The 26,931-nt window shown below is 40.5% G+C and overlaps 4 protein-coding genes across 4 annotated transcripts; 2 read left to right on the plus strand and 2 right to left on the minus strand.

Moving 5' to 3' along the window:
- The first annotated feature begins 18,418 nt into the window (after positions 1-18,418).
- Positions 18,419-20,225, plus strand: LOC6506442 (ribonuclease Oy). Its single transcript, XM_001957838.4, has 2 exons — positions 18,419-18,596; positions 18,828-20,225. The coding sequence occupies exons 1-2, from the start codon at positions 18,493-18,495 to the stop codon at positions 19,741-19,743; spliced, it is 1,020 nt and encodes a 339-aa protein (XP_001957874.2). The 5' UTR covers positions 18,419-18,492; the 3' UTR covers positions 19,744-20,225.
- Positions 20,209-22,826, minus strand: LOC6493500 (UBX domain-containing protein 4). Its single transcript, XM_001957837.4, has 4 exons — positions 22,589-22,826; positions 22,384-22,518; positions 20,735-22,322; positions 20,209-20,677 (listed from the first exon to the last, which is right to left on the minus strand). The coding sequence occupies exons 1-4, from the start codon at positions 22,668-22,670 to the stop codon at positions 20,305-20,307; spliced, it is 2,178 nt and encodes a 725-aa protein (XP_001957873.2). The 5' UTR covers positions 22,671-22,826; the 3' UTR covers positions 20,209-20,304.
- A 1,069-nt stretch (positions 22,827-23,895) lies between these two features.
- On the minus strand, positions 23,896-24,836 carry LOC6493499. Its single transcript, XM_001957836.4, has 2 exons — positions 24,434-24,836; positions 23,896-24,359 (listed from the first exon to the last, which is right to left on the minus strand). Exons 1-2 carry the CDS (start codon positions 24,738-24,740, stop codon positions 24,343-24,345), a joined length of 324 nt encoding a protein of 107 aa, XP_001957872.1. The 5' UTR covers positions 24,741-24,836; the 3' UTR covers positions 23,896-24,342.
- Positions 24,837-25,043: 207 nt separating this feature from the next.
- On the plus strand, positions 25,044-26,443 carry LOC6506443 (UBX domain-containing protein 1). The gene is made up of 3 exons (XM_001957835.4): positions 25,044-25,205; positions 25,294-25,896; positions 25,955-26,443. Exons 1-3 carry the CDS (start codon positions 25,156-25,158, stop codon positions 26,295-26,297), a joined length of 996 nt encoding a protein of 331 aa, XP_001957871.1. The 5' UTR covers positions 25,044-25,155; the 3' UTR covers positions 26,298-26,443.
- Positions 26,444-26,931: the final 488 nt, after the last annotated feature.

The raw sequence follows: 26,931 nt of genomic DNA on the forward strand, positions 1-26,931 counted from the left end.
TTGTATTACTTCAAGATACTCGTTGGAAGTGTTTACTTATTCCATATATTTATTAGCTCATTGTATTTAATTCTTAATAATTAAACTGAATGGTCCTTTATTATCACATGATGACATGAATTGCATGAACTCATTTGGAATTGTTGTATTCCCAACCCCTTTCAATCGCTGTACCCATTTCTATTCTCATCTAGAGAACCCGTCTGTCCACTTTATCACGTAATTCTCAAGTATTTCAGAGACGTACGGATATTACGGGTTTTATTGTTGCTCTTGGTTTGCCTTGAAGTATGCTTTATATTGTTATTATTGGTTGTTGGATCTGTTGCTGTTGTTCTAGTTATTGTTGTTATTATGCAGCAGTTTCATGTTGTTGGATGGGCTAATAAAAATTCATTTCACTCTTATGGTTTAGATCGGAACACGTAACACCCTTACATACTGTGGTAGAAAGGAACTAATATGGAAGAGAATGTGTCTAGAAAGGGTACTGTGGGTAGGTTCTTGGAGATAATTATCTAAATATTTTATATAATTTATTTTTCAATATGAACTTTAATAGTTTATTAATCATTTTAGCCCTTAGTATCTATATGTCTTTAGAAAGAAGTATCTTTATAGATAGATTCCTTTATATTTTACTACACCCATTTATTTAAAATTAACTCTAATTAATTTTTAAACAATTCCGAGCTACCAATTAATTTATTTATTGAACTCTTTTAAACCTTTTCGCCTTAAAGGTTAACCCACTGTTGCCCCTTTCTCTGTGGTTGCTGATGCTGCGCTTTATTTTGATTCGACTTGAAGTGGCCAAATGTGCTGAACCCGAAATACAACCAGAACACAATAGCCTCAGGCACACATATATATATGTTTATATGGAAAAAAAATACAAGATTAAACGAAAGGGAAAGATTTCTCCCTAATTTCAATTCATTGAGCTATTAGCGGGTAATTTGTAGCAGAAGCATTTCATTGAAAACCCGATGAAACCGGCAAAGGGTGACAAAGATCAAACCGTAGAACTGGAATTGTTCTCGGGATGGATTGCCCAGGATGCTGCTGTGTGTTTTGGTCCTTTAGGGATGGCCATTGTCGCTGATTGTCGCATCTGTTGCAAATTAAATTTGAGTTATAATTTCTATAAACACACACGTCAGAGAAGGGGAAGGGAGTCGCGAAGGGCACACACCCAGAAAATTACCGATTCAATTGAGGGTTCACTTCCCAGTCGACGGTTTATGGTCTTCTCCCCTCTATAGACGCCCTTTCCTGGCCTGACTTTGGTTGCCATTGTTGCTGGTGTTACAATTTGGTTATCCCCTGTTGGGCAACGTCATTGAGGACACTGGAAAAAATATTTTTTCACATTAAAAGTGTTCTAGAAATAAGTAACTGAACTGCTTTGATTTTGACTTTGTTTATAAATTTAATAATGAAATAGAACTGGTTAGATATGATCATACAATATATGTATAATAAAATAATAATATTTAATACAATTATTAAGTAAATCTATAGCAATTTTTTAGTTTTTTCTTTCAGTGTCATCCTGTCAACCCTCTTGGGTCGAAAGCAGTTATAGTTTTAGGACCGGGTCCCAGTTTGATCTTCATGTCAACACAGATGATCACATTTTATGCTTAATTTTGTTATATGTGATGTTTGCTTTACTGATTTAGCGCACCACTCACTGCACCACCCCCACCCATTTGAGCCACCCCCTCCTCCCTCTATCGTATTCAGTGAACTTTTTGCACTAATATTCAATCGAATTTTCCTCGATTTTCGATTTTATTGTCAAATATGTGCGATTATTGTCATATGTTGGATTTTATTATTGTCAAATTTGCATTTGTCTCGGGATCGGAGTCCTGATAGGGGTCCTGCCGGGGTTGGGGGGGTATATAAGCGGTTATTGCTCGTTAGCCAGCTAGCTAATGGCTGTTTACTCAGTCAGCCGAGGGGGGGAGGAAGTGGCTAAAGGATGTGCCAGGAGGTTGCTGTGGTGCCCTATTGATTGGCTTCAATGGATATCGCTATTGATGGGCGGCATTTCGTTTTTAATTGCTGTCGTTTTGCTAAAATCCTTTCTAATTGATGCGTGAAATATCCATATGTGCATATTCGGGGGATTTTTAAGCAAATATATGGATTTTGTTAAGAAAAAAAAAATAATTCTTCCTAAGTTTTAATGGTAGTTTGGGTTCATAGATCCCAATAGCATACAACCACTATTTTACGTTAAAATATGAAGAACTATAATAGTTTTTGCAGGGAAATCCTTTATGGGATTATACTAAATTTCATTTCTCGTTTTTCAATGTTTTTTATGAAAAAATGACTAAAGTTAATCTCATAAAGTAACGTATTTTATATAAAATTAACCGCAATATTAACCTCAATTAAATGGTAGTTTAAATTGACACTGTTTGCAAAATATATTTTAATTTTTTAAGTATTACTTTTTTTATTAAATAGCAAGTAATGTAACTATTTTAAATCCTCTTGTTTCTAGAACTATATACTCTTAAAAGTTGCTTCTTAAAACTAATAATCTTAACCCTAAGTATCCCATTCAAGATAAAACCACTTATGGCAAACCTTAACCCCCAACTGCCCAGCATTCCTCCTCGATTGCTCCGTTAAATTTGCTAATTAACTCAACATAAGGTTTTCTAATTTCATTTAACTTCCCCAGCAGGGAGATGCTGCGGAAATGGCTGCGGAATCGGAAAGCATAACCCACAGACTACAGTCCAAGTGCAACCCTCTCCCGGATGCCCTCATCCTCACCCTCCGCCCTTAACCCACGGCTGCCCCCCGACTCCTTTTTTGGGCGGAGGAGCTGTGAGTCCTGGCTTCAGTCGTTTGGTATCATTAGCCTCTGGGGATGATTTGTTGTTGTTTGGCAGCACTTGATCAACGCAGCAATGAATTCAATTAGCACCAAAACACCAAAAGAGTGTACCAGGGGGAGGGTATGTGTGTGTGGCACTTGCTGCAGCTTCCAGAGTCAGGAAGGACACACCCTCGCCATTAGAGGGGGAGGACGAGGAGTCTGGTCAATTGTTTGGATTATTTTTCTGGTGAATTATTGCGTGTTGACGCATATGGTGACAATTTTCCTTTACAAATCATGCTGTCTCTATATCCTGAATGTCCTTTCCTCCTCTCACCCTTTAGAACTAATGTCCTGGAGCAATTAGCTTTGATAGAAAAGTTGTTCTAGCTGACGGCCCTTATCCTTTCCTAACGATTAAATCGGAATCATTTTTGCACAGCCAGGACATTGACATTCAATATCTTTTTTCTTTCTTTCTCTCTTTATAGAAAATGCCTCCCTTTCGATGTCCTTTTTCGTCCTTTTTTTTCCGTCCGTATTTATTCAGTGGACGCACGCACGGATTTTCCTTTCCTTCGTTTATGGATTGATGGCAAGCCAAGTTTTTGGAATTCGTTTCGTCCGCTGATTGCTCTTGGACATTTTTGTGTTTGTTCCCGCGACTGCCTCCACTCCACTCCAATCCACTCCCTCTACTGGAGTCCTAGTACTCCATCCCCCACGTCATGGCACTGCAATCCCCGGCAAAATTTTTTCCGTCTATCTCTCTATCTGTTTGGTTTGCTGGAATATAGCCAGATGGATTGTGTAAACATGCTGGAAATTATGGTATTAGTCGCGTATCACGAATTCGGTATTCGGTCCTCAATTGGGTTATGAATTGATTAATGAATTGATAAAATTGTCACCAGGGGGTTAAGAAGGGGAGGAATAAGATAATCATATGGCAAATTAAAGAAAATAATGTATGAAGGATTAAGACTTCCTAGCACTCCTAGCACTTCCTAAACTTCCTTAAACTCTTTACTTTAGTCCACCTATTTCCACCCTCTAGTCTTCACCTTCTTAACACCTTGTCTTCCAACCTTAACCCTTTCCTCTCATTCATCAACGTCTCTAACAAATTATCAACAATTTGTAAAACTTCTTCCTGCCACCTTGGTCCCTGTCTCCTTGCCTCACCTTAATTGCCACAATTAAAATGTCCAAAAAAAAAAGAGTCATCAGCTTGGATGGTGTTCCTTGTTGTTATTGTCGGCGCTAATTAACCCATGTGTGCCGGTGTCTAAGCCAATCCGCTCACCTATCGACACAAATGCTCCGAAACTGGCTCTGACTCTGGCTCTGGCTCCCTCTGGCTCTGAATAAACAAATGTAGATAAACAATGTGAGAAATATTAAATTGTAATCCGCTTAAATGTGTTAAAAGGTATTAAATCTAATTTGCATAATTGCCCAACCGACAGAGGGAGGGATGGCGGGGTAGGAACAATGAGGAAACAGCGAGAAATCAAGCGAACCCAAGGGACATGGAATGGAAGTCAGGGGCACAAAAGTTTCGTCCTTAAACCAAATGCGATCCAATCAAAAGTGAGTCAGGCCCGAAGAGCCATAAGGGGGATGCAGAGGGCATACACTGAGGAAAATATATTCATTGAGGCTTAGAGATTTTAAAATAAAAGGCCATTAACATCTGAAACTAATTTATTGATCTGAACTGATTTGAAACTATTAAATCAGAGGTTCTAAATTTATATTTGAATTTTTAAAAATAATTTTCCCAAGTGTAGAAATCCTCTAGAGTCGCGTCTTCTCCGCTGAGTTAGCGATGCACGTGAGGACAATATTTAAAAATGTTTAGCATAATTAATGCGGATCCTGGTCCCAGATCCCAGTCCAGATCCTCTCCAACTCCTGTCTGCTTGCCGGATCCCTACATTTCCCGGAACCAACTTTATATCCCCGACAAGTGCAGCCGAAAGTTAACGAACATTTGCCTAATCAACCCTTGAAAACATTTTGCGCTAATTTGAGGCCTCCGATGGGCTAGGAGGCGGAGGTCACTGGGGTATATCCTGGAATCGAGGCAGAGCCGCCGGGCCACATTATTCACACATACGCTTAACTGAGCCTCAACCACCAAACACTCACCCACCAACACACCCACTATGCCCCGAAAACCCACGGGATACCCTCGGGCGGGTGTCTGAAATTGAATTTATTTTATTTGCCACTAATTGGCTGAAATACCTGAGGGCATTTGGGCCAAATTTTCGGGCCAAGAACCCGGAGAACAATTCGGGGAGTAAATGGTCCTCGATGATGCAGCAGCAGGTGATTGGTATTTGCTTTAAAAGTTTCGTCTGAAAAAGGACTAGATCTAAGGGGGAATCTTTTAGAAATACATTCAGTTATGAAGACAAGGACTTGTTTTTAAAAATTATATTCAATCAAGAAAAGTGTTGAGTTCCTAGCAATTTAACAAATAAATATATTCCCCAACCCTTTATTTTAATTCAACACATTATCGTAAATTTCGAAAATAAAATTTCAAGAAAATCTTTTCGGGCACATCAGAAATCTGAAGAAGTAACTACATACATTACATAACAAGGACCCCAAATAATATCCTTAGCGACAGGGAGATGGGATGATATCCTTACCCAGATGATATGATAATGGCAATAAAAGATGATAATGTGCAAAAATCCTTTTCCGGCCAGATTCGCAAAAAGCAAAAGATACAAGTCTGAGACCTCAGACAGAAGCCAAAAATCGTTTAAAAGCTAAAACTGAAAAGGGAAAACTATGGATCTTAGACTAAAGAATGCCAGATACTCTATGGTAGATATTATATTATAAAAAATTCTATAGAAATTATTCAACAAGAAAAAGCTTCCTCCGGAAAAGGAAAAGGAAAGGGAAACATTGAGATTAAAATTATAGAGGAAAGAACTTGATAATATTGTTACTTTATTAGAGAATTTATTATTTCTATCCTCTTAATTTTAGAGTATCTTATAGTTTATGAAAAATATTAACAAAAATCAACAAAAAGAACATGAAATGCTATTAACATATTAAAGCAATAAAAGAAATGGCATACAAAATGCTGGCACACCAGGAAAAAAAATATCCACCCAGTCGCAGTAAACAATCTGGTTGGTATATTTTTCCCTCTCCTGGAGCCCCCTTTCATGGGCCACCCCTGAACATCCCCCGCCTGGACAATTTCAGAGGGGGGGTAGCCACACACACACACACCCAAATGTTTAGCGGCCAAGTGGCATTTACCCTTCGAGATGGAAATGGAAACTCCAAGCTGAGGATGAGGAGGAGGACTAACCCCAGTTTCCACAGGGAGAGCTTAGAGAAGGGGATGCTGGTGCTCTGTTTCTGTTGGTACTTCACTCGCCACCAGGCCACCCAAGCCACCCAAGCCACCCAACCACCCCCTGCCCCTTTTCCAGATAATCATACTAAATGCTGCCATTTGCCATTTGTGAGGTTTTGCCACTTGCCCTTTATGGCTCGAATGTGTTGTCTGCTCTGCTTGGTTCGGTTCTCCCCATCTCTTTCACTTGATATAGAGCCTCTCTTTCGCACAGACTGTGAGTCTGTGGGCGGAAGGCGTGTGCTCTGCTCTAGGAATTCTAGGACTCCCAGGACTTGGCAAGCAAATTGTGAAAAGTTCGCCCGGCAAGTACTTCTAAAGCTCTGTGTAAACACCCACTAAAATCAATTTGCTGGATTTTCTACCACCAGAAAATGTGTATTTTACGGGTTCAAATGGTATGGCTTGGCAGGAAAAAGACAGCTCGGGGGATAGATAGATATACGTAGATGTGTGGATGGGTAGAATCCCGGGTAAATCGGGGGAGAAGATGTTCAAATGGGTGGATTGATTGTGCTTTTTCGATTTGTTGGCCGAAAAAAGAATTGAATGGGTCCATTGTATGAGCGTGAAAATGGGATATTGCCAAAGGATGTGGTATTGGATAGGATTATGATGAGGTTTTATATGAGAAGTACTCATAAGTAGCTATACTTTCTATATTTCAAGTAACAATTTAAAAGATTTTATTTGAAAACCTTTGTTTTTTGATATTCAGAACTTAAATATTTTCCAAAATGTACTCTAATATTTGCTTTAATTTTTTCAGAATCCCCTCCAATATTGAAATAAAATATAAATATAAAAATTTATTAAGAAAGTTGGAAGCTAGCCAAGAATGTAACCATACAAATTGAATTCAAACAGATATAATCTGAAATCATAAAGAAAAGTTTCGCACTCGCAACTTCTATTCAATGGAAAGAAATCCCCATCATCTTTTCGTCCTTCTCCTTCTGCAGAATCCTTTATGTCTGCATAATCTCCCATAATGTTACTGAAATTCCTATTGAACTTCGTGAAGGGAGAAACAGAAACTTTTTGCCCTTTTTGGAAACTTTTATCCTGGCAAAAAAAGCTCTAAGGATAAAGGGAGGGGTCTTGGGAGAAAGGACCTGTCATGGTTATGCTCCTCGTTCAGTGGCCTTTGCTCCCTTTACTTAATCTCATCTAATAAATGGCTTCGCCTCCTGTCTCGTAAATCACTTAACAATTTGCGAACAAAAAACGTAAGTGAAAATCGTGCCAAGGTTCTGCGATTTTTTAGCTTTTTTACATGGCAATGCATAAGTGGCCCTAAATCGCATTCATATGAGCCCAGCCACTCCCTCAATCCTGATTATCCCTCCGTTCTGGGAGATTGTTTTTTGTGCGACCTGCCATTTGATTTATTTATTGTTGGTTTATGCGTGATCTTGCCTCAAATTAGCATTTATCATTTCGATTGGCTCCACCCCATCTATTCGAATGGAAGCTCCATTTTTCCAAAAAGTACTTAGGATGGAAAACAAAAAAACACGAACCACAAAAACATTCTACGAAATTGTTTTAACAAGTGTACGGTAATTTTTCAAATTGTATTTAAAGTCGAGATGGAGGATATCTCCTCCACTCCAGCCTCCGAAGAGTGATTGATTGCGATTATGCAAATTTTGGATGCTCTCGAATGGAGAATGGAAATAGAAGGGATGATTCCGACATCAAAGGGTAGATGAAGGCACTCGCACATATTTATTTTATTACCATTATCACACAATTTAGTTGATTTGACGGCGGAATTCATCAAATTTAGTTCCATGGCTTATCGATAGATAATCCCCCCCAAAAACAGACACACAGGAAACGGTAGCCAGGCCGATAAAAAGCCTTTATAACCCCTTTATACACACGGCCACCTGCTAATCACCTCATCCTCCATTTGGATCCAATCAATACCCATTCCCCGGTGGCGGCAATTTGGGTGTCCAATGTCACTAATTGTGTGCAAATGGCGTTTGTGCCTTGCATTCTGGGTCCTGCATATAAAGGGTCTAATCCGAGATGGTGGACAGAGGCGTTGGAAAAAGAGGGGTTAAGGGTTAACTTAGAGAAGGGAACATAGACAGAGGTTAGTAATTAAGTGGGCTCTAAATTTTTACAATTTATTGACAAATATTCTATCCTCATATTTTATTGTAAACCATACCCCCCTTGTTAATAAAAGCCCCACACTCCTGACACTTCTATGGATCTAATAATACTCATCCAATAAACAAAAATATCCAAAAAAAAATATGGAACACTCGTCGGATGCCATAAAAAATATGGCGACTTCCGTGGCATTTAATCGAGAAGTTAATAATAATATTATTAATATTTTTAGTACAATAATTTTATTTAATTTGTTTATTTATCTAGGCTAAGCGCATTCGCGACTTTTATGGGGGTGGGAGAAGGGCCAGGCCAGGCGCAATAAACACATTTGTTTGGTTAATGAAGACGATAAGACTACCGTCACCATAAAGATACAGATACGGTAGCCCATAAATCCATAATACCCCAGAGAAGGTGGGGAGATTGACTCGCCCAAGATTTACGATCATCGTCATATCAACGACAGCTTTAATTGAAAGCAAAGCGAATAATTTTCAATCAGTCAAATCAGGAAAACCCTAAAACAAGTCTAGGGAAGTAAAGCAAAATGGAGTGAATGATAAGGTTGGTCGACAGCATTGGTTGGTCGGTGGCTGGTGGACCAGCTAGCCATGGATATATTTGTATTGATTTTAAAATTATGCACACAAACAAGCCAGAGAAGAGGAAACAACAGGCACCGGCACGGACCATCCCAGCCCCAGTCCAGCCCAGCCCAGGCACGTTCATCATTTGACTTTCCGTCATTCGTGTTGACTTTCTGTTTAGATTTTCAATTAAATTTGTTTACCCAGAGTTCGGGAGCACAGCGGGTCGTATACGTAATATAAATTGATTATTTCAATTTATTTAAGGCGCAAACCGATAGCATTTAATTAAAAACTCATCTGAGCAAACATAGAGAAAGGCAGCGAACATCGAAGGGTAAGTAAGCAGACAACAAAAAAAAAAAATAGAAGAAAAACCTGACAACGACACGACTCATTACAGGCTCAAGTACCAGGCAGTAGTAGAGCCCAGAACCCACGAGCGAGAATTGAGGAATCGAGAGGTATGCCCGCTGCAACCGATAAGATGATATGGTTATTCCTCTATATACCCATGGCTATATCTCGACCGGCTGAGGTTGAGGTGCCCCTTACCTGGGGCTTTATCAGACTCTAACATCTGTTTATAATTGAAAATGCAGCTACTGTGTCGCCTGGGCCCTGTGGCACTGCGTGGAAAATGTGACACGAAAATTGACGCCAATCGTCTGTCATTAGTGTCAATAAAGTCAGAGAGTCAGGAAAGCCAGAAGAAAAAACCAAACACCTATCTGTTTAACCCATGTGGGTATCTGGGGTGCTGTCTCTTATCAAATAGTAAACTCGGGAAAAGGAAAAACATTTTCTAGATAATTTATGATGTAACTGTGAGTTGTGTAATGTTTCAGGAAAACTAAATATTTAAAGTATCTCCTAACATTTCTATCCAAAAAGACTATAATTTCTATTAATACTGTATATATTTTTTTAAGAAATTCATACTCCAAACTGTATATTCTAAGAACCTCCTCAACTTAAGGGTTAAGACTAGCTTCAGTCCAGTCCAGTTTAAAGGCAAATACGATGCCTCAACAATGATAAAAACTTGAAAACATGGCTGGAAAGCCCCCACAGAAACTGAAACAGATACTGCCACATGACTCTATCAAGTTTAAATAGTCAATAGAAAAACAATAAATTCTTCAAACTGCATTTCAGATCGGTAAGCAGTGGGTACAATATTTCTGAAAGAGGGCCAGAAAGAGGCAAAGTTTCACGCTTTTGTTGACTTTTTCATATTTCTTAATGATGACATTTTAATTATTAGTAAAGTGCTTTCAACAGCTGATAAGATATCGGGCATTGGATATTTATGATTGACTAGCTATGACTTTGAGCCACTGCCTCTGACGTTTCCCTCCACCGATCGAAGTTCAAGTTGATAGAGAGATTGAGGTGAACGTGGAGATGTAACCAACAAAAAAAAAAAAGCCAATAAAAGTCATAAAAATTATATGAACAACAGTAGCAACTATAAAGGCATTGATTGATAATAAAATGAAATAAATTGACCACCAAGACAGACTATTGCTTTCTAAAGGCATTACAAAAAAAATCTCTTTATAATCTCTATTGGACAAAAATTAATACCTCTAAACTCACCTTGACATTATCGTATATTAATCAAAAGAAATTCCAAACATACCCATGGAGATTAAGCTAATATTAATTCAACTTATCAGGAGGCTATATAGTAGCCCAAGTCTCGTGATAAGAAAACACCAGACTCCAAAGTGTCTATCACCCCGCATTCCGATCAATCAACCGACTCGCAGCGATTTCATAATTCAGTTGGCAAACTACAAGCAAATATTTAGACATCATTAGCTTATCTAGTCGGGGTCCAACACTTTCAGTTGAGATTAGCCCACCTCCTCGTTCAATTTAATGCCTCTCAACAGGTCACTTATCATCGTACACCCACACCCATGTCTGGTTATATTGGACTGGATGCTCTCGGAAAACATGCCTGCAGTTGCAATTTATTGTTTGCTCATCGGAGAATAACAAATATTCGATATTCCTAGAGCAAGTCACGTATTTCCTACCATAAGGATATGGGTAGAAGAAGGAGGTCCTGCCCCCTTTCGAGTATCAGAGACACAATTAGAATTATGAAGTCAACTCCTAGTTAGCTGGTGATTAAAAGACAACAATTGCAGCGACGAGAACTGACTTACAAGTCGACCACAAACTCTGGACGGTTTTCAGAAGTTTATGCACTGAAAGAAAAATATTTTTACCGGAATTATTAAGGTTTTAGATAAGGTTAGGATTGCTTTAATATAAGGAAGAATAAATGTACATTTATAAAGAAAAGCAAAATATGTTCTTATTCTTCAAAAATAGACCATAAAAGTACTTTAAAGAAATAAATACTTTAAGATTATTTTATACTATTTTTAATAGAAAAATTTAAGATTTAGATTCTTAAAAATTCTCCAAAATGTATAACTTATATTTAAAAGTGCACTATAACCCCCATACCCCACTGATTTATATGCAACCTCAGGGTAGATTCGCAATTTATCTGCACGCAAATTTGCCAGAGGCGAATGATGAGGACTAAGGACTAAGGATTGAGGACTCTGAAGTGAGGACCGAGGAATGAGGACTCTGGACTGAGGACTGAGAGTGTGAAAAGTCAAGTTAGTCTATGGCTGTTTGGCTGGGCAAACAATTTGGTGTCATGGCACCCATGATCTTGGCATTTTCGGTGAGTTACCAATTGAGCTGCAAGAGAATATCTGATTTTCGTCCCCAGCTTTGTTAGCTTAGCCATGTGTGCACTTCTTGGCCGCCCATCTGCATAACAGTTTGTGGCAAATGGGAAATGGAAAATAGGAAAATGCCAAAATGGGTAAATGGGAAAATGAGAAATGGAAAATGTTATCAAGTCGTGCATAAAGTGTTCTGGTTATGGAATTTCAAAATTTTCTTAACATTTTCTGGCTACAATTTGCGTATGTGTTTAACGAAGCATATTGCTTCTGGCTTGGCGACAGGACGAAGAGTCCTTTTACCGCAAATTTGTGTATGATTTTTCAAGTGGGTGTTGCCAAGCCAAAAAGCCAGAAAAAAAAGGGAAATCTCCCGGAAAACAATGAAATTTTCCTCCCAACTGCAGTCCATGGCAAAGTGTTGCCTGCTTTTAGGGGCTGCAAGTGTCCTGCAAATATTTATACAAAATAAAAGACACGAAAGCAATTTCAACATGAAATCCAGCAAATAAATACAAATTGCCTCCCCGAGGGGGACTCTGTAAGGCCACGCCCCACTCTGGGCCTGACTTATAGAACTTTTATAAATGGCCCAACGGCCACAAAGCCACTGAACTGGAAATTTGTTCAATTTTTGTTTGCATAGTCCAAGTAGAAAGGCCGAAAAACACAATATATATATGCAGAAACCGAACCTAAAAGATATATAGATATAGAGCTTAGCATGTAGATGCCTTTGTATCCGCTGTGTCCATTGTTTCATTTAATTTTTGGTTATTTTGCAATTTTTCACTTCATTAAACCCTTGGCTCCTACGGATTTGAATGTCCTTGGCAATAAGAAAAAAAGGGTTTAGACCGAGGAAAGTGGCGGGGAAGGGTTGATTGAGGCCTAAGATTATAAGCCAGCGAAAAGACAACAAACAAACAGATTTGTTATTCCCGCAACGGCTGAGGCTGAAACTGGGACTTGGGAGGGTTCAGGGTTCATGTCAAATCAATGTCAGAGCCTCCTTACGCAATTTGCTTACATGATGTCAGCAGTTCCTTCGGATACCCCCCACAATAAACATCTTCAGATACACAACAACACACATACATATTTTAAGTGCAAATGTTTATTTGCATACGCATACTTACACAAACAGGACCAAGAACCCGCTGACAAATTCTAACAAATCTGTAAAAATTTGTCTTCTGTCAAGTCGAAATTACTCAACAAGGACACACATCCGGAGACATGCTTAGCATTCCTATATATATACACATATATATTGTATCATGTGCTCGTTAAGCGCCAAGCAAAACAAATCATAATCTCCAAGTCCTTCGAAGGACCTCTTGAAATATGACAACGCGTGCCATTTGAATGTTTGCTCACATTCCGAATTGCCGCCTTGTGGTTGCCAGGATACTTTTCTTTATAGCCCTACCCCATATCCCATATCCCATCTTCCATTTCCCCACACATCCCAGCCATTTTTCAACATCTTATGTGAAGCTGCTCCCAGGAGCATAAGAAGGAAAATCCTTGTACGAGCCTGCGATTTTTATGTTTGAACAACTTCTTGACTTCTTGACTTGACAAATTGACAAATTTATATTCATATTTTGATATTAATATAAAACGGGACAAGATTTCTGTTACTTTGTGAGATTTTCGTCAATAATTTTAAATGATAACTTCTATAAATCCCCTTTTAATTTTATTTCCCATACCATTTTTATCAAAAATCTATAAATATCTTTGCTATTCTAAACATATCCACCAATCATATATAATTTGATCACGTTTGCGGCTGTCATGGATATTTTTTTTTTGTATATATATCTGGTATATATTCCATGTAAATCAATTCATTCTCCATTTTTGTTTTTTTGTCTGAAACACGCACCGCAATTTTTTTGCTTTGCTGGTCGATGGAGCTTATTGATGTGTAATAAACCCAATTGCATTTGTTTTGAATATATAAATAAATCATAAAAAAATAAAGAACCACACCACAGAAGCGCCATTTTCTTTTTTTTTAGATGATTGTTTTGTTGTGTTGGCTTTTTCCGTTTCCGCTTTGTTGGTGCCTTTGTTTTGTTTTCCGTTCGCTTTCCCTACGAAACGTGCGTAGCATACTAATTTAGTCTAAATGTCCTGGGAAAGGACAAGGATCGGAGGGTTGGTGGAGTCTGGGTAAATAGATACAAGTTGCGTGAGGACCCTCGGGTTACATCGGATGGATATGTTTGATTAATCAAACAAAAAGTGTTGAAAATGTTATTTTTGCCAGCCTTGCAAATGGCGCATTTGGATTTTTATGTGCCACACTGATTTTTACGATAAATACACACACACACACACACGCACCCACCCACACTCATCACAATAGGATTCTATGTGCGTATAAAAAGCCACAAATTGTGACCGTTCTTGCCCCAAAATGGAGCTATAAAAATGCCAGAAAACAAACATTTACAAATCATAAAATTTACCCCGAATAACAAAGAAAAAATTCAATTCACTCAATCAGTCATAAAATTTAGGCTTATTTTGTTTATAGAATACTCTGTAAGCCAATGTGTTTAAGGACATGCCAAATTGGACTGAAAGTGTCAATGCAATTGCTCATTAGGCATGCCAAGTGCACACTGAGTGCCATAAATCCATCGACCAGTTCGAGCAATTAGTCTGAGAAGTGGATAAATAGCGGAGAGTGTACAGAGGTGGCTGGAAAGCAAGAAAAAAAAAGCAAGACTCCGCCTCTGCAGGGAAATGATAAAAAACCGCTTTCGGAGCAGCTTCATTAACGGTATATGTATGTGAGTTGACGTGTATACACCGTAAAAAAATATATAATATAGAAATGATTTTGGAATAGTTTTAAGCGAATATAGCCTTGAAAGATATTTTTAAAAAGGTTAGAAAAAAATAATAAGAAAATAGGGTCTATATCTTTCAAAATCCTAGTCTAAAATTTGTATTTTCAAATAGATAAATATTTTTAAAGATTTCTTCAAGTGCAACTACAAGTATCGGAAGCCAGACCCATAACCACTCGTCGACTGGCAGGCAGTTTGTCATTTAACATTTGGCAAACGTATTAAAACACCCCATCATTGCCTTAATTAAGAGCCATAAAAGCACATTTACTTATTGTTCGACTCGCTGTCTGGATCTCCACCCCTTTGCCCCTGTCTGCCCCCCTTTTTTGCGCTCCTTCTCTTTCACACTTTTGTCTACTTGTCTCTTTCACTTAATTCTACTCGTAGCACGTCTTCGTGCTTATTTATCCTTTGGATATAAAGCAAAAAAGGACAAAAAGGATCACCAGTGCCACCCACTACTTAACTCGGGGAAAAAACCACCCCATTTCATTTCCCCCAACCCTCCGCCCTCTTAGCGTCCATTTGTCGTGCTTAATTCATGGCTAAAGTTGGAATTAAGTGAATTTTACGTTCATTAACGTGCGAGGGTTGTGCTCTACGTGCCTGTGTGTGCGAGTGGGTGGTGAGTAAGTGTGTGTGTGTGTGTGGATGCCATGTTCCAAGGTCGGTGGGAAAGGGGGCTGCTCAAATGGGCGCCATTCAAATGGCAAATGGTGGTGGACTGTTGCTGATAGCGGATAGGTGGAGGTTAAGCGGGCTTTTTGCGCCATCGACGGTGTTGATAATTAGCCGAGCGTCTAATGCTGCACTAATAACGTAAATTTGTGGCATAGTTAACTAGTCAAAGGGGTTGTGGGGGTACAAGGACTCTGGAATTTATTTTATCGGCCATTTTATACCAAATTAACAATGAATTTATATACAAAATTAATGATTTTTATAAGAAAGGGTGCTATAATTATACTAATACTGGTCTTATAATGTTACTTTACTTATCTTAAGACTTAAAAACATTCATTTTAGTAACAAAATAATAATATCTTAAGTAAAATTAATAAAAATTTCTATGAAACAATATCCTATATCCTAAATCTTATTCCTCTTACAAGACTTAAAGTCCCCCAACTAATTGGACACACAAAACTTTCAACTGCAAAACTTTCCCCCAAAAATACATCTAAAAATATATTTGTATATATGAAGTGTCCTTTCGGAATGTCCTGTGACGAAAGTTTCAAGTCCAAAGCTATCACAACCAACTAACTAGCCAGAAATGCTGACCACTCGCACAGCAGCTGCCAACTAGAAATCTTTTGGCCAAAAAAGGATAAAATGTGCCGCAATGTTGCGAATTGCCTGTTAATTAGTCTCACTTAGAAAATAAACTGCAGTAATTAAGAACAGAGGCAGACAAATAAAAAACGGTAGAGGGAAATTGCCCAGTGCCAGTGTGCTGCCCAGCCAACGCCCCGAAAAACTAGTTGAAGTTTTTCCCCCGACAGCTTTTCCCGGGTATTCCCCTCTCGGAGATGGAGTGAGCATTTTAATTTCAACGCTAGAATTCTAATTAACAAACAAATCCGGCAGAATACACAGCAGTCGAGAGTAAAAAATCCCCTCTGGGGAAGGAGAGAAATGCTGCAGGATGACAGCAAAAAAGTATGCTACATAAAATACCAAAAAAAAAAAAAGGAAAGAGTAGGAGGAGGAGGTGGAGGAAAACGGATGGGAAACCCTGTGAGCCATGATCTCCCAATTTAATATTATAATTGCTACAATTATCATTCTCATGCCATTTACACAGCAATTGCACAAAAACAACGAAGGAAACGGAAGGACAAAAGAAAAAGGAAAAACCGGATATGAAGAGGGAGAGAGGTAGTGGAGTCCTCGTCAGGCACTTGACTGGCGAAAAGCGGATGCGGATATGTAAGCCAAATTGAAGCAATTACCGGAGTCTCTAGTTTGAAAAATTTGTACATAAAAGTCCTGGGACTCCTCCCCCAAAAGTGTTCCCCTTTCTCTCTCATCTCGCGCAGGCGTAGTGCCAGGGATGAAAGAGAGAGAGCTTCAAGGATTCTCCTCAACAAAAACAAAAAAATTATTATAAAAAAGACAGTCGAGGAATTCCCCCTTGATGTTGATGAAGATGATGATGGCGTTGATTATAAAAGAACTTCTCGCCGGTGGGGGGGGCAGAACAGAATATTTATTTTAAATTTATGACCCAACAGAAAGAAAGAAAGTTTCGAGGTGGGCGGCCAACGAAAGAGAAAACAATTTCCCCCGAATTTCCCCCGATTTAGAGCAAACGAATATCTCATTAGGCATACTCGTCATAGTACTATCTAAAAAACACCATTAATTGATTGTACATCGAGGATAATTGGCAAGTTGCGGGAACAAAAATTGATTACAAAATGTTTTGGCAGCTGTTATTATTAAATTAATTTGTCATCAAACAAAGGTCCCCACTCAGAAATCTGCATAAAAACTCGCCACCTAAACGCTCCCCAGGATGGAAGGCCCAAACAGAAACATGACACGAAAATAATCACAAATGTTGTTGATAAAATCCCCAGACATGAGCGGGAATTTGTTTCACAATAGTGCTGGAGGACGGGGGCTTGGGGCCAGAGGCTATAGATTAGAAGTTCGTTCGTCATGTAAATGAGTTTTATCGCTCGGAATCGAACTAATTGAATCTGATATAGTGATAAAATATGAGGGGGAAATACCACAAGCTAAAGGGGAGTTATGAGAAATTTTTTACCCTGTAAAAAATTGTGATTTTAGTATTAAGTATGATATAAAGAAAGTTAGTTTTATTCTTTTTAAGGTTAAGTAATAAATAAAATTGTGATTAAATTATTAAATTATTCTTAGATTTTAAACTATTTTATTTCAATCCAATCATACCCCTTTAACCCTACCAATACCCATTACAATTATGAAGCATTAAGTGTGACACTTTTACCCCAGTTGTCTAAAATTCCGACAGCTGTCCCAACTATCCCCCCCTTTAAGTCCGCCCCTGGGCGTAGGATCATCAAAAGTACAAAGTACAGTTAAGCAATAATCAATTGCTTAGCAATTGTTGTCATGATTTGTGGTTTTTGGTGCAGTTGTTGTGCGATTCGAGCTTGTCATTTCATTTGTTTCTGCTACTCTTGTAGACTGTAGTCATTGAGTTTTCAACAGAAGTTGAAACACCACAACTAGAGCAGATAAAAGACAACAGTAGCATTGCACTGTGTAATTATCGTTGTCACTAATTAAAGTTCGATGGGATGACTAAAAAAAAAGGAATTGTAGGGCACAACTCCGAATCTTATCGTCGTGATTTGGAGAATCGGTCTACAAATCGTTTACGGTATTCCCCTTGAGAATCGGATGGATATTGGCCAAGATATAGTCATCGCAAGGAAGCATATTGTCCTTCAGAGCTGTTTTCATATTTTTTGAAGGGGATGCCCCAGAAAAAATCTAAAAAATATTTTGTTCTTAGATTTTGATGCAGAATGGTGGATAATCGATCCACCAATCGTTTAAGGCATTCCGCTCAAGAATCGGATGGATATTGGCCAAGATATATCCATCGCAGGCGATATAAACTAAATTATTGTTGGTTTAAGATATTTATTTTGCTTTATCAGAAGTTTAGTTAGAACTTAGTATATATATTTTACGTGAAAAGTTTTTTAAAACTGCTCTTTTATTTTTTTGGCTTAAACAATTTTAAATTCAAATTTAAAAATCCAATTGGAAGCGAAACGGTTAAACGAACCGGTTAACAATAAAAGGCAGCCACACTACAGGCAAGATAAATGTCCCCTTTTTTAAAATGATCTATGGCCACACTATTTGAAACAAAACAAACAATATTTTGTTACAGTGTATAACAGAATGTAAAATCAGACACTTTTTGCGCAGAATGTATTATTATTTTTCATTTTGCAACAAAATGCCAAGCCAGCGGTTTCTCCTGGTGGCCTCTTTGCTTTGCTGCCTCTTGGCCGCCAGCTCCAGTCCCCTAAAGTAAGTAGCGCAGAAATGAAAAGACGCAATTACGTTGTTTTGTTTTTGTTGCCTTGAAATGGAAAGTTTCCGGGGCAAATTTCGTCCTATCTCGTCCCAGAATTGCCACAACTATTATAAATATTACTATCAACTGCTCTAGATTGCCCTAGAAATGTGTTTCCCCTGGAAAAAAATGAACAAAGAACTGCGTTAGAGTCCATTACTCACGGTTTCCTATTTCCATTTCAGCGACATATCGGATTCGGATGAATCAACGTCCCTGGATCAACAACAAAAGCCCAGAAAACCCCTGGCCACCGATGAGGACAGCGAATATGAGCTTCTCTATCACTTCGGCGAGGATGACTCCATGTCCGACTTTGGGATAGAGAAACGTCAGCAGGATCACAACTGGGATGTCCTAATCTTCACCCAGCAGTGGCCCGTGACCACATGCTACCATTGGCGCGAGGAGAACCCGGACCAGGAGTGCACCCTTCCCCAGAAGAAGGAGTTCTGGACCATACACGGCATCTGGCCCACAAAACTCCACCAGATTGGTCCGTCCTTCTGCAACAACTCGGCCAGCTTCGATGTGGATAAGCTGGATCCCATCTCGGATCGCCTGGAGACCTTCTGGCCGGATCTGAAGGGTGCCTCGTCGCAGGAGTGGTTGTGGAAGCACGAGTGGCAGAAGCATGGAACGTGCGCCATGCTCCTCACCCAGCTGGACGATGAGCTGAAGTACTTTGCCCAGGGACTCACCTGGCGGGAGGACTACATCATGTCGCGCATCCTGGACGCCTCTGACATTCATCCCGATTCGAACAACACCGTGTCGGCGATCAACAATGCGATTGTGAAGGCTTTGGGAAAGAATCCATCCATCCACTGTCTGTATGACGGCAAGCACGGGATCAGCTATCTGTCCGAGATCCGTATCTGCTTCAATAAATCCCTGGAGCTGATCGACTGCGACGGAGTGAAGCAGGGCGATGCTGTGACCGTCGGCTATCCTGGCGGCACCATCACCACCAACTGTCACATCGATCGAGTGGTCCACTATCCGAGTCTGCTGCCGCCGCTGCAACGGAAGAGGGACTGGAAGTTCCCGCTAGTGAATGTCTACAAGCTGCTGCAGTTCCTCATGTGGTTCACCTTGTAGTAATGCCTATGTTGTGAGGGAAGCCTTATGGAGGTCTCATCGTTAACTCCACTCTTGTTTGGTTCTTCCACGGGGATTAAAAATCAAATACTTAATTCTTATGCTCTAATATAGCTGCAAATTTAGTGAATATTACGTCCACACAGAATATTTGAAGCCATCTAATTATTTATTCCCTTCGTAAAGAGATCTCTATTTTGTTTTAATTCGAAAGTGACGAAGGACGCTATAATCCCATTATTTCTTACAAAAAAAATGTGTATTTCTTTTTGCGTAGTCCATAACCAAACCACACTTGTTGCTAATTTACTCCATACTAGTTCTTTAAGTTGACATTTTGTTTGATTAAAAAACGATTTTATTCCAAATTTCGAGTTTATATCGACCCTAATGGCCCCCTAGTTTGGGAGAAAGTCAAGTCTAGCTCTTAAGCTCACACATTTGTTCAATTAAAACACATCGAAATGATATTTTGGAATATGGTTGAAGAATAGTTTTAATTAAATTTAGGATAACAGATTATTTAAGTTCATATCTAGAGACTGACGGCACTGGGCCGTCCTATTGCTGCTGTGTGGAGTTGCCATTGTAGGTGGCCTTGTCCTTGTCATTGTCATCCTTCTTAGTGTCCTGCAATCGTCGAATGTTGGCGCCGCCATATCGGGGCGGCTGGTAGCCGCCAGGCCGCTGTTGAAAGTCCTCGCTTTGGCGCTGTGATGTGGAATGAGCCTGGCTGGTGCTCTGGGTTTGTGGTGTGCTGCCGGGACCCGGCTGCGGTTGCGGTACGTTCTTACCCTCAGCTCCGGTACCTTGGGTAGTTGATGGAGCGGGCATGGATGAGTGAGGCGCTGACGCTTCATGGGGCTCCTGGTAGGCGTAGCCAGGGGGTTGACTTGGTCTCAAGGAAAACATGTCCATGTTGCGGCGGGCGGCACTGGAAATACGGAAGAATGAATAAAAAATAACACAAAATAATATCTGGAATACTAACGGATTCTGAATAGCATCCATAACTTCGACCTGTTGTCCTGGCCATCGGATATTGGATATTATTGAAGATATCTTCTGGGAGAGCGGCCTCAGACCCATCTTGTGAATGTAATCGAACGCCTTGGCAGCTGGGGTAAGCATGGCCCACACCACAGTGGCCAGCATGGTCATCAGAGAGCCACCACTGCGGACCACACGATTCGAGCTGTCCTTGGTTAAAACCAAGACCACGGCGCTGGGAACCAAATTCAGTTCGATTAGCGTCTTGACTTCGTCCTCCGCTTGGAACTCTCGGCGAGGATAGTTGGTAGCCAGCGTGAACTCCCGACCGTCGCTACCTGCCAGCATCTCATTCCTCACATAGACGCGTACGGTGGCCAGAACCTCGGCGGCTGGGAACGATTTGGTGCGATGGATGCCTTCGGGTAGTCGGATCTGCAGTCTCGCCTCGTCCACAGAGCTGATGGAAGAGTCTGGCGTCACGGAGGCAGTAGACGGTGAAGCATGTACTGGTTCCGGCGAGATGGTAACGCGTCGCGCCTGCTCTGCTCGATCGGCAGCGATCTGGGCCCGAATCCGCTCCCGAGCCTCCAGCTCCTCTTGCCGTTCGCGACGAATACGTTCCTGCATGTTCTTAAGCTCCTGCTCCTTAGCCAGCTGCTGCTGAGCCAGGGCCTCTCTGCCCTCCCGTCGCCGCCTTAGCTCGTTCTCCTTCTCCCGACGGCGCTCCTCCTCCATTCGCTCCTTGCGCTTCTCCTCCAAGAGCTGTTGCACGTCCGCCATCCGAGCCTCGGAACTGCCCGTAGTCGATGTGGTAGCTGTTGTATTTAGTGAAGCAGCGACTGGGACAGCGGCGGATAATAGAGGCACAGCGGGCAATAAGGCATTGGTGGCCAGGTTACGAACCGATGGCCCTGGGGTTGGGGGGATCCCCCCGTCTTGGTCGCTTTCCTCTGTAGCTGCAGCATCTTCTGCGGCTAAAACTGCTGCTGCTGCTGCAGCTCTTTTCTCCGCGGCCTCGGCAGCAGCAGATTTTGCTTTGCTTTCCGCAGCTGGTACGCTGGAACGCGAGGATATGGCGGTGACATAACTGGGAGTTGCGAGATTAGCGTCTCGGTAGTTTGCTTCAGAATCCTCACTTCGCCGTTCTTCTGGGGGGTTTTCATCCTTATCTTCACTGGCGACAGCTTCCGCAGGACTCGCCGCGCTAACAGAGGCAGCTTCTTCCGTATTCCCCGGCTGCTTGGGAGATTCATCGACTTCCTCGGTATTTGACTTCGAAGTGGAGGCGGCATTATCAGCTTGATTAGGAATTTGAATGTCTGTAGTGGGCTGTTGGGACTGGGGCGCATTGGACAAACTGGTGGAATCATCGGCTCCGGCAAAACTCCTTGCTGCGCTCGCAATTTCGGCTGGCAAGGTTGTAGTGCTGGGGTCTAGATTCGCCGCAGCTTTCTTCCCCGCCAGGATGAGCACTTTGTCTATTTTGGCCACCAATTCCTCGACGCTTGCAGTGACTCCCGTTGCCACTTCCAAAGGAGTTCCCGATTTTCCGATAAAGAAGAGCGAAGGAATTGGCACCACTCTGTCTGAAAATGAAAAAGAAAGTTTCATAATTGTTATAAAATCGAATTAAAAGCGAAAACTCACAGAGCGACATGAACTGTCCGTAGGCAGAGCTATTGCCCTGAACTTTGATGGCCACAAAGTCGGGGGTCTCCAGGAGGGAACGCACCCTAATATCGTCCACGAACCGCTCCAGTTTGCTGGACATCTCATCCTGGCCTGTGGATGCAACAGTGACGTGGTATTAATTCGGCAAATCAAGCCCCGGCTCTCACTATAGCCCACTTACCCTCTATGAATACAACGAAAATTGCATTTTTGATTTTTGATTCGGCCACCGCCTCGGCTATGTTGCCCGTGTGCCAGTTCATAATTGTGTTCGGAGGAGGTGCTGGTGGTTTCTAGTTCGGTTTGATTCGGGTTTGAGCTCGCTAACAGCGGAAACGGGAAATTTTGCCTGTTTATGTTTTTCCAGAAATAATTTTCTGCTGACAGCTGACTACCACAATGATATGACAAAATAAATTGGGTATTTTTGTAGTATTTTTTCAGCAATCGGACGATAACTATTCGATAAATGGCAGGTGTGTCCGGGGAAGGTACGTCAGAATGCCGTTTAAACGAAAGCCCGCCAAACCTTTTATCAGTTTCCCATTTTTATAGCGTTGCAGAGGGTTCTAAAGTTTTGGCCGAAAGTGGGCGACGCGGTGAGCGAGACATCTCCTACTAAAAATGTATATACATTTGATGTGGAAAATGCAGGGAAGGACAATATGGCCCCCAACGATCACTATGTGTTGGCCAATTTCGATCAATTTTAATTAGTTCTAATCTAAGAATCTAAGAAAATTTGTTTTCTAGATTAAATTTATTAATAAAAGATTCAAATTTAAATAATTTTGAATAATGTTATCGATCTTCAATACTCGATAGACTGCCGATTGTCCAAGTCCCGAAGAGAATATATATAAAGTTATCGATAAACAATGGCACTACTTACGTTAAAATTTGAATTCAAACAGAAGCCCGCCAAATTGAAAATATATTTTTTAATTAAAAGTTAATCTACATATATAATTTAATTTTTCGACATATACTAGACTAAGAAACAAAATATTTAGATTTAAAAATGATTTTTATACCCGAATATTATTTAAAACTAAGAACCTTTCAAAACCCACCAATATAAATATTATTTTACACGTGCTTGTTAATGAAAAAATATTTTTTTATTCTCGTTTTAAATATCTCAAAGGAAACACTATTTACGCTTCTTCTCTCTTTTTATATAAATTAAGAACTCTGTCTTTATATAATCACTCCGAACATACATTATTTTTCTTAATTATTAACGTTGCTCTTAAATTAAAATCTAGGAATCACACCAAGAATTGTTTCATCCACGACTCAAGAATGTGCTCGAAATTTAATCTCTTATGTATAATCGTTCCCAGTTTCTTCTAAAGTAAATAATTGATAAGAACATTAAATAATGACGTGGTTACTGATTGGAACACGACAGTTTGCAGGAAGGCGAGAATATTCTTCAAGTCAATATTAAAGAAAACAAACAAACAAAATAAGATTCTTGGAACGTGTTCTTTCACAAATTGATTATTAGAAAATAATGTTTATTTTAATCAAAACTTATAAACTTAAAAATCGAAAAGGTCATTACAATAAAGGTTTATGCGTTATTCTAATTCCGATATTGTTGGTTTTTTTCATTTAAGCATCATTTAATCATTTTAAACATCTGATAACTTTGAAAAAGATCAAAAACAGAATATTTATGCTAACGAATAACCAAATGTGTTCAAAAACTGAAAGTATAAAGTTACTTTTTATACGCTAAAAAGTACGTGTTGGCTCGATGCTGGCACAACTCTCTTATGTTTGAACGAACAACCGATGTAGTTAAAAGATGATCTAACCCTTAGTTGGGGAGAGTATGACTGTTAGGGTTTTGTGGGGGTGAAGTGGTTGGTGATGCCAGTCTTCTGTATGCTGGGCAATGTCAAGTCTTTATATTCTCACTCTAGTCTATTCGCTGGAGTTGCCTGAAACGATGCGAAAGATGGGGATGTTAATGGATATTTCATATACGGATTATAGTTTTGGAGACGCTTCTCACCCTCGTCAAATTCGGAATTTATTATGGAACTGGCTGGGGTTACGGATATCTCGCTGCGCTCCACATCGGGCAGCCTAGCGACACGCACAATGCATCGTTTGGGCTTTGGTTTTAGTGGGAAGGCACAGGAATGGGCCGAGGAGCCCCCAGGATTCGAGGACTTAATGCGCTCGAGGTTAACGCGACACTTCCGCACCTGGTACTCCACAGCCCGCATGTGCTCCTGCATGCTGTCGCTCTGGACAGTGAAGTACGGGTGTCGTGGGATCTTTACCACCATCTTCATCTTTTTGGCTTTCGGAGACATAATAAAATCTTACACAAAAACTAGTCAAATCGCAAAATGTAGACGCCGAGATGGCTGCAGGCAGTGCTGGAAAATGATCGTAAAAACAGTAACTATCGAAACTATCAAAAACAGCTGATGTTATGGCTGTTTTCAAGCCAAAAAAATAATTTTATAAGTTAAATTATTTCCTGAAAATAGTATATTTTGGAAAAAGAGCTTTAGTTAGTTATTACTTTTAGTCTTAAAAACATTATTTCAAACTAGTTTTTTGTGCCTAGAAAAATTATTTTTGAAACTATCGATATTTTCTAGCCAAATGCTTCTATTTTCTATCGCACTGGCTAGGCTTTGTTTTTGTGTGTCATTGTAGATTTTCATAAACATTCTCACAAATAAACCCGATTCAGTTTTTTAAAATTAACAGAAAACAGCCATGAGTGATGTTCAGACCCTGATGGACATGGGTTTCGCCCGGGAACGTGTGTAAGTTGAAGATCTTAGCCTCCGGGCTCGATGCCGGTTTGTTGTTGCGAAAATGGTGTTTCATGTTTTTCCTGGTGATTTTTCGCAGAGAATATGCTCTGCAGGTGACAAGCAACAAGGGTGTGGAGCCTGCAATGGAATGGCTGCTGGCCCACGGTGACGAGGAGATACCGGCAAATTGGAATTCCGGGGAATCCCCAGCCTCCACAGAGAATCGTCAGACATCCGGGGAGGATGCGGCTGCAGCAGCCCCTAGCAGCAGTGGTGCTGAGCCCTCAGCGGGATCACCAGTGGCCAAATCCCTGAAATGCGACGACTGTGGAAAAGTGCTCAAGGATCACACTGAAGTGGAATATCATGCCGCTAAAACCGGACACAGTAACTTCTCCGAGTCCACGGAGGAGAAGAAGGCCCTGACCGAGGAGGAGAAGAAGGCCCAGCTGGCCCTGATCGAAGAGAAGCTGAAACAGAAACGCGTTGAACGCGAGGAGCGGGAAAAGGCTGATGCCCTGGAGAGGGAGAAGAACCGTATTCGTTCTGGAAAGGATATGGCAGAGGCCAAGCGGCGCATGGAGGAGCTGGAGATGAAGAAAATCGTGGAGCAGCGCAAACGGGAGAAGGAGGAGGAGAAGGCGGCTCGCGATCGGGTCAGGGCTCAAATCGAGGCAGACAAGGCAGCTCGCAAAGCCAGGTGAGGATCTTGTAGCTCTTATATCCTTGCAGACATTTTTAAAATTGTTTATTTTTAGAGAACAAAAGGAGTCTGCTGTTAGTTCAGAGCCGACTGCCTCCGTAAGCTCTACTACAGTCACATCGCCCTCGGCTGTGAAGAGTCCTCCACGCGACTATACTGAAACCCGTATTCAGGTGCGTTTACAGGACGGTTCCACCCTCCAGGAAACCTTCAACGTGAAAGAGCAGCTATCGGCCGTGCGTCTGTTCATCCAGGTGAAGACTGGCATCGAAACGCCCTTCTCTTTGATGACAACCTTTCCACGAAAGCTCTTCGCCGAAGACGACTACGAGAAGCCGCTGGAGGTGCTCGGACTGGTTCCATCCGCTGTAATCACCATGACCAAAACGGCCGCATAGGCCGCCACTGGGTAGATCTACCACTAATTCAACTAAACGATATGATTAGGATCTAACGCAAAGAATCGAATCGCGGCCCGATTTTCCCCAAAACATTTAATGTACGGTTTTATATATACATATTAAAGGATATTAACGTAATCAGATTATACTTTTATTCATTTGTTATATCTACTTTATTTGGAAATACAGTTTTTTAAATTTTCCAGATTTGAAATTAGATGGTAAGATTGGTGGTGGCTCCATCTAGTGAGTACGTTTCTTCTAGCCCACTGCGGTCTTAGTGTGACCAATATAGAATATCAATATATCGGTATTTCGATAAAAATATATATTTTAGAGTTTTAAGTTTTTTTCGTTGTGTATCCTATCAAACCAATCGCAAATCAAACAAAGGGATTTATAAAATTAAATGTGTTACTTTTGTCTATTTTTTTATACGATACCTTTACGATTCGATAGTTTCCTGGGAAAGATCGACTTATCGATAGTTGAAACTATTGTCAACACTGGCCGCCGTAACTAACACTCAAACCGCCCCCGTTTGCCGCACCGTTCGCTTCGCTGTCGCTCGTCGCCGGATAAATCACAGAGTTCTGACTTACAATACGCAAACCGTGCGCGACTTACACTA

Source organism: Drosophila ananassae, chromosome 2R, assembly GCF_017639315.1.
Source record: "Drosophila ananassae strain 14024-0371.13 chromosome 2R, ASM1763931v2, whole genome shotgun sequence".
Classification (NCBI taxonomy): Eukaryota; Metazoa; Arthropoda; class Insecta; order Diptera; family Drosophilidae; genus Drosophila; species Drosophila ananassae.